This window comes from Pinus tabuliformis, chromosome 1_1, assembly GCF_031772625.1.
Source record: "Pinus tabuliformis cultivar Carrire ecotype Pingquan chromosome 1_1, CPIR1, whole genome shotgun sequence".
Classification (NCBI taxonomy): domain Eukaryota; kingdom Viridiplantae; phylum Streptophyta; class Pinopsida; order Pinales; family Pinaceae; genus Pinus; species Pinus tabuliformis.
In genome coordinates this window covers 771,419,244-771,437,158 of record NC_142297.1, presented here as the reverse complement: position 1 = coordinate 771,437,158, position 17,915 = coordinate 771,419,244, and the positions used below count along the sequence as shown (strand labels likewise).

Here is a 17,915-nt window from a genome sequence, read left to right as displayed (position 1 = left end):
CTGAGCGTTTCTTTGATGAAAAGGTAAGGGAATTCCATGACTTGCAGTTGGGGCAGCAGACCATGGACGAATTTATCACCCGTTTTAGTTCCTTACTTCGCTATGTGCCTTATATTAGAGAAGAGAAAGCTAAGGTGCAAAGATTTGTTAGTAGCTTACCCTTGTATATGCGAGAAAGGATTGAGTTTGACAATGCAAGGACGATGGATGAAGCTATCCGTAAAGCCAGGATCTGCTACCAGCAGAATAAACAGAAAGGAGAAGCTTCACGTAAAAGATGGAATGAGAAAAGAGGCAATAAGCCAGCTGGAAACAATAAAGGAAATCGCAGTGGTGGAAGCAAGAGAATTGGAAAGGGGTAGAATAGCAGAAATATTCAGAGAGGCTCATTCAAATCCAAGCCAACCAATGAGTCCAGAGTCAGCGAGCAGCCTGCAAAATTGGACAGTGACGGGATAGCGAGACCCCCAGTACAGTGTTGGGGATGTGGAGGGCCTCACTATGTCAAAAACTGTCGGCAGGAAAGGGAACCGATCAGTTATCCCGAATCCATGAAGCATCAATAGTTGGCGATATGGGATGCAGCGTACCAAGGATTAATGCAGCCCTGGATGATCGTTAGGCGGAGTACCAGCCAACCATGGTGGAATTTGATGGTAAAATTTTAGAATTTACTGTAGCTGTTTTAATTGACCCTGGAGCCACATTAAGTTATATTAGTCCAAAGGTAGTAGAACATTGTAAACTGCAATTTGTTAAATTCAAGAGTCCGTGGCTAGTACAGCTGGCTACAGGGTCCAAGAGGCGAGTGCTGGCAAAAGTCAATAACTGCCCTTTAACAATAGCAAGGCAGCTAGTAGTGGCAGATTTAAACGTGCTTCCCCTTGGTTCATATGATGTTCTGATCGGTATGGACTGGATAGAAAAGCACTGGTCGTTGGTAAACTGCAAAACAAAGACTATTTATTATAGGGATGACTTTGGAGAGAGGCAAGAGATGCAAGGAATTAAGCGGCTAGTGCAGGTCCGGCCAATAACTGCATCCCAATTAGAAAAATGCATCAGGAAGGGGTGTCAGATTTATGCCATCCAGGTGGGTTATGTTGATTCAAAGGATAAAACAGCCACGCTGGATAACATCCCTGTAATACAAGAATTTGCAGATGTGTTTCCGGAAGAGATTCCCGGATTGCCGCCTAAGAGGGATATAGACTTTACCATTGAATTGATACCAGGGGCAACATCAGGATCTCGAGCACCCTATAGAATGAGTGTACCTGAGCTGACCGAGTTAAAAATGCAGCTACAAGAACTATTAGACAAAAACTATATTCGTCCCAGTGTATCCCCGTGGGGAGCCCTAATGTTATTCGCCAAGAAAAAAGACGGAACCCTTTGCATGATTATCGTCAGCTGAACAAGCTAAAAATAAAAAACAAATATCATTTACCTCGGAATGACGAATTTTTCGATCAAGTGAAGGGTGCAACAATGTTCTCCAAGATCGATTTGCGATCGGGTTACCACCAAATCAGGATTAAGGGGGAGGACATAGCTAAAACAACTTTTAGAACAAGGTATGGGCATTACGAGTTTGTGGTGCTACCCTTCGGGTTAACCAACGCCCCTGCAACTTTCATGTGCTTAATGAACAACGTATTTCATTGATATTTGGACAGATTTGTACTGATATTCATCGATGATATACTAATATACTCCCGCACTAAGGAGGAGCACAAGGAGCACCTCAGATTGGTGCTACAAACCCTCCGAGAACACTAGTTGTATGTTAAGTTCAGCAAGTGCGATTTCTTCAAGGAAGAAATACAGTATTTAGGCCATATAATCACAAAAGAAGGGATCACAGTGGACCTTGAGAAGATAAGGACCATAATGGAATGGCTTGTACCAAACGATGTGGCAGACATCAGGTCCTTTATGGGATTAGCCGGTTATTACAGACGATTTGTGGAAGGTTTCTCAAGAGTGGCGTATCCTATCACCTCCTTACAGAAAAAGGGAAGAGCATTCAAATGGACCCCAGAATGTCAAAGAAGCTTTGAACAGCTTAAGCATCTGCTCACCACAACACCCATTTTGAGTATAGCTGATCCTAATAAGGACTATGTGGTGTGCACTGACGCAAGCAAGGAAGGCGTGGGAGGTGTGTTGATGCAAGAAGGAAAAGTAATTGCTTATGAATCAAGGAAATTAAAGGAGCATGAGCAGAAGTATTCTGCTTATGATTTAGAGTTGGCAGCCGTCATATATGCTTTGAAGATGTGGCGACATTTTCTTATGGGGAGGAAATTTTTATTACTGATAGACCACCACAGTCTGACCAATTATTTCAGCCAGCCCACTTTAAATGCGAGGCAAGCACATTGGACAAATTTCTTAAGTAGGTTTGACTTCAATATTAAACACTTGAAAGGGAGAGAAAATCGGGTGGCTGACGCCTTAAGTCGGAAGGTACAATGTTTGTACAAAATTTCCTTCAGTGGATGGAAGAGTCCTTTCGAGGAGATGATAAAAAGGGCATCAGAACAAGATGTCGAATACCAGCAAGTACAACAACCTACCAACGAGAAGAACCAGCAAGGATATGAGGTAGATAATGCTGGAATGTTGTATTATAAAAAGAGGTTATATGTACCTAGTCAAAGCAGTCTTAAAAATCTGATTTTGGATGAATTTCACATCAACCATTATGTTGCACACCCAGGATATCAGAAAATGATCACTGTGCTTCTAAAAGAGTATTATTGGCCAGGTATGAAGAAGAATGTAGCAGAGTATTTAGCACGGTGTTTGGAGTGCCAACAAATTAAAGCGGAGCACCAGCATCCAACAGGGCTATTACAACCCTTACCCATTCCGGAATGGAAATGGGAAACTATTTCTATGGATTTCATAACAAGGCTGCCTAGGACAAAGAAAAATAATGATTCTATTATGGTGGTAGACAATTTGAGTAAAGAAACACATTTTATACTTGTGCAATCCACCTACAGGGCTGTACAGATTGCCCATATCTTCATGTAGAATGTGTTTAAATTGCATGGACTCCCAAAAACGATAATTTCAGATCATGACGTGAAATTCATGTCAGCCTTCTGGAAGACATTATTTGTAGAGTTGGGGACATAGCTGAACTTCAGTATAGCATACCACCCCCAGACCGACGGACAAACAGAGCGAGTGAACCAGGTGGTAGAGGACATGTTAAGAGCCTATGTAATGCAGCAACCAATGCAATGGGAGGAGTATTTTCACTTAGTTGAATTTGCGTACAATAACGGGTATCACACCTCATTACAAATGAGTCCCTTTGAGGTCCTCTACGGGCAGAAATTCCGCACACCCTCAAGCTGGGGTGGACCTGAAGAAAAATTAAGGTTAGGCCCGGAAATGCTCAAGGAAATGGAGGATATGGTGAAAAGGGTACACGCTAATTTAAAGGCTGCGCAGGATAGGTAAAAGAGCTTTACTGACCGGAAGAGGAGGTTCAAAGAATACCAAGTCGGTGACCATGTTTATGTGAGGATCCAAGCCAGAAAGAGTACACTACAATGGAGCGGGTGTGCCAAGTTGGCACCCCGATATTGTGGACCATTCCAGGTCTTGGCAAGAATTGGGCCAGTGGCTTACCAGCTTGCCCTGCCAAGTCACATCTGGGTCCACAATGTCTTCCATGTCTCTGTATTAAAAAAATACATTTATGACCCTAAACATGTGATCAAATGGCAAGACATACAGGTGAGGATTAATTCTAGTAGATTAGATTAAAAGTTTATTTTAAAAGAAACTGATTTGGAATATTGCTGGTTGCAGGTCGAACCAGAAGGAGAGGTCTTGGTCGAGCCGCTGAGCATCCTCGACCAGAGAGAAGTACAGCTGCGGAAGCGAGCTATTACCCAAGTTAAAGTGCAGTGGCAACACTATGGGCCTGATGAGGCCACTTGGGAAGATGAAGAGCTCATGAAAAAGGCTTACCCAGAGCTGTTTATGAACATCAGACATCGGGATGATGTCCAATCTCAGAAGGGGGAGATGTGATGTCCCCGAAGAATGTAAATATTTGATTTTTCACTGTGGTAAAAGACAGAACTAAGTATGACATTGTTAACTGTTTTAAAAATTAATAGTATTATTATGTGCTTTAAAATATATTTAGGTAAGAAATATTTCTTGAAATGCTGGAAACTTCTGAGAGGGAAGTTGGGGAAAAGACAGTTGTTGAAACTGCAATCAAACTACCTTCCCTAATTGGAAAGGCTTCCAGATAAAAGAGGGAAGGTAGGCAAAATAATCTGCGTTGTAGGGACAGGCAGAGAAAAAAAAAAAAAAAAAAAGAGAAACTGGCTAAGTCTGGTGAGGACCAGATAGCCAAGCACGAGGTGTGTGCGTCTTTCTGAGGGTTGTAGGCCTGCAAGAGAGCTAGGGGGGAGATTCTGGTCTCGAAGACGAATCTCATGGTTGGGTGGTCAAGAGGAAGCAAAGATTCAAGGTGAATTTCCGTGGAGCATTTACAACTTGGGAGGTCCAGGTAAGTAAAGAAGCCTCTGGTGAAATCTGTCTCCTTAATTATTATGCATTTCATATTATTAATTGCCAAACAAAAAATTACAATTGTGAACAGTGGATTTCTATAAGGAAACTCAGCCTTCTTACTGTTTTTATGCATTTCAAATTATTAATTGCCAAACGGAAAATTACAGTTGTGAACAGTGGATGTCTATTAAGGAAAACTTGACCTTTTTATTGTTTTCTGTGTATAGAATTTTGGGTACAAAACACTACTGTGCGGTATATTTGTTTTAAAAAAAAAAACAACAAAACAAAAGGACAGACCTTTATAATTGCAACAAAGGGTTAAAGATAGCACCCATAGGACCAGTGGTTCACAGTAAACGGAAGAGTTATCTCCAGGGGCCCGGTAATCCTGGTGTCAGTAAATCAGACAGTCATGAAACAAGAGACTGTGAAACTTATCCAGACTCGGGGATATCCATGGTGTTATTTACCGGAAGAAACAAAAAAAAAAACGCAAACTATGATACGGGAGCTATCGGGAAGTCTATAAGGGGAAGGGTAATCTCCGGGCTCTTCGATTTGCATATAGTGCAGAATAGGAAAATTAGGAGTCAAGAGGGTAGAACCCGCTAGTTGTGGTGTGATATAGACCAACGCTGGAATCGCAAAACTGTTAGAAAACCCTCATAATTTGGAAAAAAGGAAAAAAACAACAGCAACATCGACATAAATTCCAGAGAATTAACTCGTGACAAACAAATAACCTTTTTCCTTTACAGTAACAGGAATTCTCAGACAACAAGAAACACTGAGAAGCTCGAGGAATGAACGCTTTTGAGAAATAGGACAAAGCAAGTAAAGTTTTATATCCAGAGATGTAGGAGCAGTTCGAACCATAAACAAATGAAAAACAACCACATTGCAATAAATATAGCGATAGTATAATCAAATAAATGTGCATGAAACTTTCAGAATCATCAAGTGGGACAAAATTTTAAATCCTGTGTGAAGGGAGCCAAGGCTCTCAGCATCACGCTTAGGGCTATAATATTAAAACATTCCCACATGAGTTGAAAATTCAATATACGAATTTAATTATAAGCACACATAGGTATTATAATACCGGGCAAATATTACAGTTTTACGGAAAGAAAACTAATTAGAAGCCGTAAAGAGCTCGACTCTATTCATTATATAACAATCAAATATTTACTTCAGACTCTAAATACCTTTACACTAAATCTAGAATAAAACTGTATTCTAACCAGTGAAATTGGGAATCCAGGTTACTTGGGTATTCCCTCGAACAACCTACAAATCAAAAATAACTGTTTTACAATCATTATAACCAAATGGAGCTAGCCAAAGGCGTTAAAGCCTGAAGGTGTGCCAAGCCTTGGCCATGGCTGTTTGGGGTCAGCAAGCCCATTTAACCTCTAAGAAAGTTCCAAAGCTACCCTGTTCTGGGTACTCTGGCCAACACCTTTAAATTTGAAAGCAAGAAAAATAGAATATATATATATAAACTCTGGAGTGGCAGCTAACAAACAATAATACCTTTGACCTTCATCAAGAAACCATGCATTCGAAGTATGGAAACTTACCTGGTGAGCGGCGCGGGAAAATGAAGTCTTGAAGGCCTTTTCATTCTCCATAGTAGGAGGCACTTCAACTGTAACAACCTCCTTCAAACATCAGATAACAAAGAATATTAACAATCATAAACTTAGCTATACAACCCTGCAAGGAGAAAAAGAATCGGCATAAACTGAAAACAAACGAATAACTTCACCTGTATACAAAATTTCGGATGAGCTGGCTGGGTATTTCCTAAGCAGCAAAGCAGAGTCTCGGATGGACAGTTTACAGGTGAACCCCGATGCGAGGAGAGATGAAGACAAACTGGAACTAGCGCCAAGGAAAATGGACAGCATGAGGTTTCGAGTCGGCGTAAATGATGCACACAAAACCCTCAGGTAAACCTCCACCCTCAAATCCAAATCTAATAATCCTGGCCGTTGGAGATGAGCGAGGACCGAGGAGCTCGGCAGCCGAGGGTACGATGCCACGCCAGATCACATGTTGGAGCAGAGAATGGATACGGAGCAAGCCAGGTGTTTAGCATAGGAGGAACCAGCGACCCAGTGAATTAATGCAAACCAACAACCATTCCATCGGGAAATATCTCTTATCACCTGAAACATTTGACCACAGTGCATTCAACCGGGAATGGTTACACATGGACATCTCGTGACATGGAATTATGTGGTGCCGGGAGTTCGCATTATAGTGAATAAAATGATTTTTTTTTTAATTACCATAGTGGAGTCGTGACATTGTATAAGAGGCAGCTTTTTGCATAAGACGCAACCATGTTGCATATTACATTTGTTTTGTTAAATAACAATGGAAAGTATTAAAGTAGGGGAAATTTCTTTTATTAAAAGATAATGAAAATCAATAAGGTAGTGGAAATTTCTATAAAAGTTTGTTTGCCAAGTGATAAGTAACCCGCTTTAATGAAGAGATAATGGAAACTAACAAAGTAGTGGAAATTTTTTAGTTAAGAGAAAATGAAAATTAACAATGCAATACAAATACTTTACAAAACATAATTTAATTCAAGAAATTGCAAAAATTAGCTTAATTGGTCATTTAGTGGTTAAAACACTTTTGTTATTAAAAAATTAAGGGTTTAAACTTCTCAATACTTTTCAAGTCAAATAATTAATCCAATAAAAGAATGATCCCTTAAAAAACATATGTAATACAAATATACCATAAACTTAATAATCTATATCATACTTACTTAAAAAAACACAATTTAATTTAGAAAAATAAAATATAAACATCCAAACATCCCAACAACTTTTTAAATCACTTATTCATATTTTAAATAATAAAAAATTAATTTATAAAATCATATATCACCTAAGTTTTAAAAAACATATCTAATACAAATATACCATAAACTTAATAATCTATATCATACTTAAAAAAAAACGCAATTTAATTTAAAAAAAATAAAATATAAACATCCAAACATCCCAACAACTTTTTAAATCACTTATTCATATTTTAAATAATAAAAAATTAATTTATAAAATCATATATCACCTAAGTTAAATCTGAAAAAACACATACAAAATTTTAAACCCTTAATTAATATTTTAAATAATAAAAAATCACAATTCGTTTAAAAAAAAAAAAAATAATTATCACCCAATTTAAATCTAGGTGAAAAAAAGAAAACAATGAAAACAACGATTATAAGTAGAGAGATAAAGCAGTTCCTATTTCCACCTCCATAGCAAAGTTAATGCTATGTCCTTACCCCCTTTGACAGCGGTAGACGGCCTCCTTGACGTCATGGCACCCTTACATGCTCGACCAGGGATCATGGCATGCATCCCTCTCCGGTGATTAGAGGTTACACTGTTTCCGGCAGCTCCTCTCGTGGGATTTCCCGTCCGTCGGTTGCCTCCGCCTTGACCGCCACCATCAGCCGTACACTCATTTGAATCTAGAAACCCGCCGAAACAAGAACTTGAACCCAGCCATTCATTATTCTAAATTGGTTTGAAATTTGAAATTGAAACCGCGCCATCTCAAGAATTCGGCGGTACATTTTCATTCAAGAAAGTTGAAGCTTCAGTCCAAAGACACCTTCATCGAACACATCAAGGGCTTGCTGAGCGTTGTCCTGCAGGACGTGTAGTTGAAGCTTTCTTGCTTCTCGGCTCCCGGCATGGTACTGCAAAATATACACGTTGGAAGCTACCAAACCAATGTTTTGGATGAATTCTGCACCGCCAAATTGGGGGATCTTTACGCCTAAGAAGACAAATACATCATCATTGAGATTTTAAAATCTCACCCATCAAATATCGTTGAGAAAAAATGCTCCTTCAAGGATCCAGTATCGCAGCAAAAAATGTATGCCAAAGAACAGATTCTGATCATGCCTTGGGTTAACAGCATCCGCGGATGTCCCACGTCCGTCAGCCTTGAGGTCGAGAAGCGCAAGAATAGAGTGCGCACTGAGCAAGCCATCACCGAGACTCATCAAACAACCAACTGCTAGTTTTTCCTTAACTCGACGAATTATTTTTATGGGATTTGTGATTTTTCTATGTTTAGAAAATATTTACAAGAATGTAAGCATTTCAGAGGTAAGTCGTTGCTACTCCGTTGTAGTAATGTACTGGAGGAGTGACTTGAAGACCTGTAGCCTGTCATCGATGCAGACAAGTAGTGATGAATATGTGATGGTATTTACAGTCAAGCTTCACAAAAGCTTGATGGTTGGTTTTTGGGTATTTTTTATTTCTCCCCAGTGAAAACTATACGAATCTTAAATTTCTATTGCAGAGGTGTATCATGTATTTGTATCTGTAGGGAACGCCGCTATAACTTCAACCACTATAAATATCTCTCTTATAAAAACACTTATTTGAAAAAAAATCATAAACAAGCAGAAAAACTTTGATGTACATCTTCATTATGTTATTTTTTTTATATTTATTTCTTTCATTTAGATTGAATGTTGTGGTGAATATATATATATATATATATATATATATATATCTCGGATCGGATGTTTTCTACAACTAGAACTGTCAAGCCGAGACATAATTCCATAACATCCGATTTTCAATCAACATAAGGTGTTACGTTAGAAATAAAGTTTTGATACGAGGAAAATTTATTTTAATATTTATAATTATTGAAAAACAAGTAAAAAAAATCAAGATAATCTCTGATGGCAAGTTTTAATTATTAAAAAGGTACTCACTTGAAAGTGTTACTGTTTCATATGGAAATTTTGATATTTTAAAAATTATTCTAATATAATTACTTAAAGAAGAGTAAGAAAATGTTAATTAAAAAAATTAATTTTTTATTATTGATTTATTTTGTTACTATGAAATATCAATATGTATTAATATATCATTGTATATTAAAATGAAAAATTATTTTCTTTAGATGTTTAGATAAAAATGTTATAAAACTTATTTTAATATTTATGTTATTAAAACAAGATATGAAATAATTACAACAAATTGTTGTCGGTTCAGAGAGTGTTGTCTTTTTCAATTATTTGGTTCTTTAGTTAATAATTAGTCATTAGTCATTCACTTAATTAGAATGATTATTTTATATTGTGAAGACAAATTTTTCTTATCAATATCAATTTAAAATGTTAGATAAAATTGTTTTATATTACAAAATAATTTTTTCATAATAAATATATTTATCTTATTTAATAAGTATATAGATAAATTTATGAGAAAAGTATTATAAAGTTTTACAGGAATACTATAAAGCAATGTTAGGTATTCTAGAAAATTTCAATTTTTTTATGTTCACTTAGGCTCTTTTTCTTGAAGGATGATCTTATACATGGAGACAAGTATCTTTTAGATATCATGTACGTAAATAGATCTAACACCAAATTTTTATGTTCTCCTAATTGAATACTTGACTTTATTTATTTATTATTATTGTTTTTTAATTCGAGAATAATTTTATAAAGACATTTAGTAAGGTTTGTCTCAACATAAACACTAGCTTTATGTGCACAATCTAACCACCGCTCTCTCAATCTCACCATATCTCTCTTAAGACATGATTTTTTGTAGGTATCCAAAGTATTCCCACTGTTAAATATAAAATTGATAAATACTAGTGTCACGCGGAATAAGTCGATCTTGCGGACAAGATAGACCTTCCTAGAATCTAAAGAAGACCTAATGACAAGAAAACCAACCAGACACTATCTTTCTCTAAATATGCTTTGATAAACAATAGCAAACAAGTGTTTTTAGGGCCTACCTTAGGTCCAATGCAAGCTTGTGGATGCCCTCGCTCCTTTGATCCAAATGAGCTCCTTTTCGCAAATCTGCAAACACAAACAAGGCAAAAAAAAAAAATTTCACCTGAAAAGCCAATTGCATAAAACATATTTAACATGAAAGTCAAGGAGTCCATGAAACAAATAACATAAGATACTTGTTGAGAAAAATGAGTTTGATTGTATTAATTCAAAAGAAGAAGAACTTTACAACCTTTTCCTTGACCCTGTACAAGCTCCTCCCAGGGTCCAGCAAGAAGTCTCCTCTACTTTGACAAGTTTCACTCACTCCCCAATGAAGCCAAAAAGATGTGTGATCTCTCCTCTTAAGCTCAACTAGGAAGTCTTGATTTCACCAGCATTTACCCTAAAAAATGTTCGGCTTCTAACCTCTCTAGCAACCAGCCCAATGCATGTATTTATAGTGCAATGGAGGGAGGTTACTAGGTCCTCCTTCAAAGGGATAAAGCCCTCCTTCAAAGGGATAGCTCCTCTCATCAAGGGATTAGCTCCTTCTCTTTTGGGATGCATGAACCACCTCAGAGCAAACAATCCACGTTAAAATTCCTTCTAGAAACCTCTAGAATTAACCCAAAGTGAGTTTTTTAAGATAAAACTTGCGCCTTTTGACTTTCACAGGGGTCCGCACCTACACCGTTAGGGACACAGAGGGCATGTCTGTAGATTTTGTACACAGAAGGTGCGGGACCGTAGGTGACCATGAGAGAAAGTGTGGAACCAGAGTTACATTGATTTTTAATGTCTTTCTCTCATTTCCAAAGCTTGATTTGAAGAGCTGAGGTCTGAGACTTGCTTAGGAGGACAGTACAAGTGATGATAGACCCATACTGAATGCAAATAATCATGGTGACGATATTTTTGTGTAACAGATTGCCCCCTAAAGTGCGAACTCTGTAGTAGGTGAGGATTTCTTATCATTTAGGAAGATTGAAGTACTTTATCATTTCGAGGATCATCTTGTGGAGAACCCGGTTGGAACCTGTAAAAACATTCAATGAAAGACATATATATGAGATCATATCATCGCTGAGGTAGGCATTCCAATACTCAGATAAAAACTTACTAGAAACTAACTACTGTTCTGATACAGGAATGATCTTGTAAAACATCACAAGTATAGACTCATGTGGACACAGTATGGATGCAGCCATCTGTTTATGAATAGTCCATTATATAATGAATACAAAATTCCTCACAGCCTGGATTGTGGAAACTAGATCCAGGGTCTTCATTTCTACTTCCCGAAACAGTACGATTCTATCCATGCGAATGAATGTGTTGATGTCGAACATGGTAGAAACCACTTGATTACCAGTCAATGATGTAAACTATTAACAAGTGTGAGAGAAACCACCAGTAATTTCAATGGCTCTCAAAGTACCGAGTACAATCCATGAGATGCGAATAAATGTGTTGATGTCGAACATGTCACGGAATCCTTTGATCGAAAGTCAATGATGTAAACTGTTGTCAAAGACGAGAAACCTGCCATTGAGGCGTGTAGATCTTAAGGTACTGATGATTCCTAGATCATCTTTCTAGATAATGAGCTGATGTCGATAGAAAGCGATCCGTCGTAGGCAAGCCCACAACACGAAATCATAGATCAAGTTGAAGAAATTTAGTTGCAAGGACTGACTCAGGGATGGTCAAGATGGATGACAGATACTTTGCAGATCAATGGCTTATTGGCAGTGACCTCTTGAACACATAACGACACAGCAGATGGTTTGGTGACAATTGACCCAAAGATAATACCCAAAAACCTGGCTGAAGAATTTCAATTTGGTTTGATCAACTGTTAGGAAAAGGATTTCCCAACCCAGGTGAATGAAAGTGTCATGTTCAAGAGTGGTTACAAAGTATGACAACCAGGCTCATTTTTCTCTCTTTTCCCCACCATTTCTGGCAAGTACCTCTTTATTTTTGACAAGCTTGAGGAGGATAACATTTGCTTGATTATAAGATCATCCTTCGGATGAGTCCAACTTAGTTTAAATTCGAACCCTAAGAAGGAGTGGTTCATTCCTGTTTGTAATTGAACAGGTCCTTTACTGTGAAATTTTTAACGAATCCAGTATAAGAGAAACTTGGCGTTTTTCAATTTTAGAGAGTCTGAAAAAACTTAAGAAGACTCCAGGGTTGACCTTTTTCGTAAATTTGTGTCTCCCAAGCCCGAAAAAGTATAAAATAATACTTGAGAGAACCGCTTGATCTTTTACGACCAAGGAGTACTTTTCGTCATTAGTGCCCTTGACCCGAAAAAAGTAAAAAAGCAATCAATGACACATCGTTTTATGACTGATATCGAATTTGAAACGACAAAAACCCGGCAATCTTTCCATGTTTTTATGGTCGGAAAAGAGCTGTAAGTGGACCGTCTTTTAATTCCGTTTTAACGAGTTTAAAAGAAACACTCGGCAATCTTTTCATGTTTTAGGAGTCAGAAAAGAGCTTAAATATGACTCTACATGTTTTTTCGTCGAAAATGATAGATTTCACTTGAATAATCCTTTATTCTGCACAAAAACACAAACATTACTCATACCTGTTTGAAATGGATAAAAATGTCGGAAAATACCTTTTCAAAGTGAAACATAAACAAATTTTCAATTTATTTACTCAAAGAACTTATAAAAAGGGCCTTTGTCAATTCATTTTTACCGTTTGAGTTTGGGTGAGAAAATAGTGCTTTTGCTCAGAAAACTTCCCGTGAATATTGCGGAAAATCCAACCGTCGGAATCGAACGCCGTCTTCTCCAAGTAATCCACATCATCCCACTCTTCATTTTTAACCGTTTAATTTTTTGTTTTAGTTCTTTATTTCATTTTTGGGAGGGTTTTTAGGTGCAAAACCCGCGCGCGGGGGCCCGCAGGTTTACCATTGCGGGCCTGCGGACCCCGACTTTTTCTCCATTGGGAAAAAGCTCGGGGTCTGCACCTTCCGTGTAGACAAAGTGCGGTCCCACGCACTGTGTCTAACCTGTAGGGTGCGGTCCCCGCCGCAAGGCTTTTGAACCAAAAAACTCTCAAAAATGGACCTCACAAAATATTTTCTAGCATTTTAATTTGTCTTTATACTTGATGCAGAGAGTACATCATGCTAGATTGGTGTGAACGAGAGCATGAGGACGTGGATGCTACCGCATGGAATCATCAGCCTTCACTTGATGCTTTGAGGGCGTGTAGATTGTACAAATTCTGGGCCATTCCTGACATGAGGGCTCAGGTGGATTTCTTACAGTGGCTGGTTGACAGATGGAGCATACAGGACCAGTGTTTTTTCATCGGCGGCCACCAGCTCGAAATCGAGCTGGCGGATATATATTTCTTGATTGGTTTTCCTAAGAGAGGCAAAGACTTGAATCTACACGGGACTAGGCCAGGTGGCCAGTCTGTCGATAGCCTCCGGCTAGAGTATTGCAACAGGCAAGCTAGAGACAAAGGGATAGACATAAAGACGATATCCCATCCTGAGCTCATGGTGATTGCATTTACTGTCACCAGACTTTGTGGAGCTGCCGCATTACATATTTCCACCGGATCCCTGATGCGTATGGCAGTTGATTGCTTTCGAGGCACCATCTTCAACTGGTGCGATGTTGTGTTGGCCAATGTGAAAGGCCAACTGACCAGGGCCAAGAACGGACGACTAAAGACCTTTGGTTATGGGGCTTTGGTCATGAGTTTTGGCCTGGAGAGGGTTCCTATGCTGATCCCACAACACCTTACTGTTGGATCTGGGCTTCCTCGAGAGCCCAAACTGATGCGATGGGTCGCAGTCATGGCCCATCACCCGGACGAGAGGACAGAGGTTGCTTGATTCAAACCTGAGTATGTCCAATGGCTAGAAAACAAGGTGTTTTCTATTCAGGACTTCCCTTACGCTGAGATAGATTTTTGTGGTGACCCAGACATGGTTCTTCCACCAGGAGAGCAGTGGGACGAGTCAGGTAAAATCCTTTTCAACATTTTTTCTATTTTGATTTTTTTTTTGTTATTTTTTCCATCGTCTCAAAACTGATAGTAAAAATTTTAAAATGCAGATGTGGGTCCACAGCAACCAGCCGCTCTCCGGCCTTTCGAGAGGAGGCAACCAGTTGCACCCACGCCAGCCCCACAGGATGAATCAGCAGAGGTTTTGGCCGAGTTGGAGGGTCATCTCGAGCGCTTGACAGGAGATATTCCTGATACCACTATAGACGACATTCCTCGTCGACTTCAACGCTATGTGATTGGGGTCCCGGGACTTTTTAGGAGCTTCCTTTGTAAGGTGGCCCGTGCAGTGGTTTCTTATAGAGATCATCACCAGTGATAGGATGATTTCCTATTGTGGGCACATATGACATTTTTGTTTTTTGTACTTATCATGTTTGCCGATCATAAGGTGTTTTTCAACCTATGATCGAGGACGATGTATTTTTTGACACACTCCTATATATATATATATATATATATCACTATTACCGGCTTTATCTTGTAAATCATGTTATGGAATGGTTTTAAATTTACATGTATGATTATTGCAAATGTCTATTTAACATTCGAGAAGAAATTGCATCTGCTAATGTATTTAAAGATCTTGGAATATGCTGATATTCAATATAATCAAATTCACGTTCCAAGAGATGCACTCCCAAAAATAATCTTAATTACACTGGATTTCTAATGGCATACACTCTATTAAGCTGTAATACAACGAGTTCAGAATCTAACCTCACTATCAAACTCCGAATCCCAAATGAAATAGATTCATACAATAACTCAATCACTGCACTATACTCGGCAATGTTGTTCGTTGTTTGACCGAGGCTTACCCCATGCATAGATACTAACTCGTCAGAGGGCGAATAGATAACCCAAGCTGCGGAAGAGATGTTCCGTGTATTACGACAAGCACCATCAGCGAAACCAATGTATGTTTGGAGAGGCATTGACATTTGCAATATCAAGAGTAAAACCAAGATAAGCAGGAATAATGACGGAAAACACTCTCTAAACTAAGCACATTGTTTTAAACTAAAACACACGAGCTAGAAAGAAAAAACTATTCTAACTAAAAATCTCCATACCCATTCTTTTAAGCATAATACCTCTTCAAGTAAAGGCCATTTCTGGGTTTACCCAAAGAGTCCCCGTCAAAGTCCACCAATTCATAAGCCCCTTTGGCTAGCTTTCGCTTGACAACATAGGGACCATGCCACATAGGAACGAATTTTCCAGCGCCTAATTTATCATTAGCTTGATCGTAAACTAAGACTAGATCTCCTTCCGAAAAATTTCCAGGGGTCACATTTCGATCATACTGAGCTTTCATTCGTTTTGTGTGTGTCTCGATCGCCAATGCAGCATCACGTCGATTCTCATCTAATTGAGGCAAGTATAAAAAATGCTTTTCCTCTTCAGAAGTGGCTGGAAGTAACTCGATGGCCATTTGCAGTGACGGGATTTCGCATTCAATGGGTAACACGGCTTCCAAACCATAGACTAGTTGGAAGGGAATGAACCCTGTTGATGTTTTAACTGAAGTTCGGTACGCCCAAAGCGCTGAAAATAGCATGTTGTGCCAATTCGACCGATGAATCCCAATGATTCGTCGGATCATGATAACTAAAACTTTGTTGATGGATTCAACCAGACCATTCGCTTGTGGATGATAAGGGTTTGAACTATCGTGACGTAAACTAAGCTGGCCTGTAAGTTCGGTCATCATAACATTTCGAAAATTGTGCCCATGATCAGTGATTATCGCTTCCAGGAAACCAAACCTAGCAATTATATGATTGAACACGAAAATTGCAGCTGTCTTGCCGTCGGCCTCAAATGTAGGCATCGCCTCGGCCCACTTAGTAAAATAATCTACCGCAAGGATGATATACGCATGCCCCTCGGTCGAGTGAGGGTTACATGTAATAAAATTGATACTCCATTTGGAAAAAGGACCAACGACAATTATAGGGTGGAGAGGAGCAGGTGGAGCGCGCATCTTACGATAAAAAATTTGGCAGTTGTAGCATTTTCGGACCGCCGTAATACAATCTTTAAATAAAGACGGCCAGAAGTAGCCAGCGCGTAATATCTTGGCTGTGGAAAACCCAGACATATGACTGCCACACGCTCCAGAGTGACAGTCATTTAGAACCCTTTCATCTTCCTCATGAGTTAAGAAACGTCGAAAAATAGAGTCCGCCCCACGACGATAAAGAGTATCTCTAATAATCCTGAATTGTTGGTACTGGAATCGAATTTTGCGACGTTCTGACCTTGAAATTTCTGGCCGAAAGGATTGGGTCTAGAGATAAACGATGATATCCCCATACCACGGATCTAAAGTGCTGATTAGAAACAAGGATTCATCCACAATGGGCTCCTCCGCCACAGTTTCCGTGTCAGCACGCGGGAAGTCACACATTAACTCCGCAGAAACTAAATATTTCTTAGACTTAGATTTCTCAAATTCCAAGTCGAACTCTTGCAGGATAACGATCCATTTAGAGTACTTGCCCCATAGCAATTGCTTGGTCAAAATGTATATCATAGGGTTGCAATCCGAAATTACTGTAGTTTTACGTAGTAAAATGTAGTGACGAAAACGTTGGACAGCTTGAACAGCTGCCAATGCCAATTTCTCCACATGTGAGTATTTTAGCTCAGTTGGATTTAAAGTTCGACTAAGGTAATATATCACATGTTCAATTCCTGATTCATCTTCCTGAACTAAGACCATTCCAATGGTGGAATGAGAAGTGGCGAGATACAAGAAGTAATCCTGGTTGTAGTTGGGAGGATGCAACAACGGTGCATGGGTCAACGCGTGTTTGAGTGCATCAAAAGATTTCTGAGCTATCTTGTCCCAATAGAATGGAGTATTCTGTTTCAACAACTGGGTAAAACCCTTTGTAACCTCGGCATAGTTAGGAATGAATCGTCGTAAAAATTTTGCTTTCCTCTGCAAACTTTGGAGTTGGCGAAGACTCGAAGGAGGAGGGAATTTGATGATGGCTTCGACCTTTGAGGGATCAACGCAAATGCTGGCTTTCGAAACTACAAACCCCAACAATCGACCCGTTTCTATATAGAAGACACATTTGTGTGGGTTCAACCGAATATGATAATGCCTACACCTCATAAAGATTGCTCGTAAATGGACGAGGTGATCAGCTCGATGTAATGAATAAGCAGGCAAGTCATCGAGATAGGGTTGCACAATGTGCTTGATGTCATGAAACGCATAAGACATCGCCCTTTGAAAAGTTGCTCCGGAATTCTTAAGCCCAAAAGGTAATTTGCAATAAGAAAATATCCCCCATGGACAAATGAAAGCCGTTTTTGGTTGATCGGCAGGTAGAATGTTGATTTGATTGTATCCGGAAAAACCGTCCATAGAGGAAAATATTTCGCTGCCGGCACAATCATCAATGATTTGATCGATATAGGGAGTTGGGTAATTGTCCTTTGGACAGGCTCAATTAATGTCCCTATAATCGATGCATATTCTTATTGT

At 39.0% G+C, this 17,915-nt stretch overlaps 1 protein-coding gene across 1 annotated transcript; it reads left to right on the top strand.

Moving 5' to 3' along the window:
- The first annotated feature begins 640 nt into the window (after positions 1-640).
- On the top strand, positions 641-1,417 carry LOC149216285 (uncharacterized). Its single transcript, XM_089389894.1, has one exon. The coding sequence runs from the start codon at positions 641-643 to the stop codon at positions 1,415-1,417; it is 777 nt and encodes a 258-aa protein (XP_089246020.1).
- Positions 1,418-17,915: the final 16,498 nt, after the last annotated feature.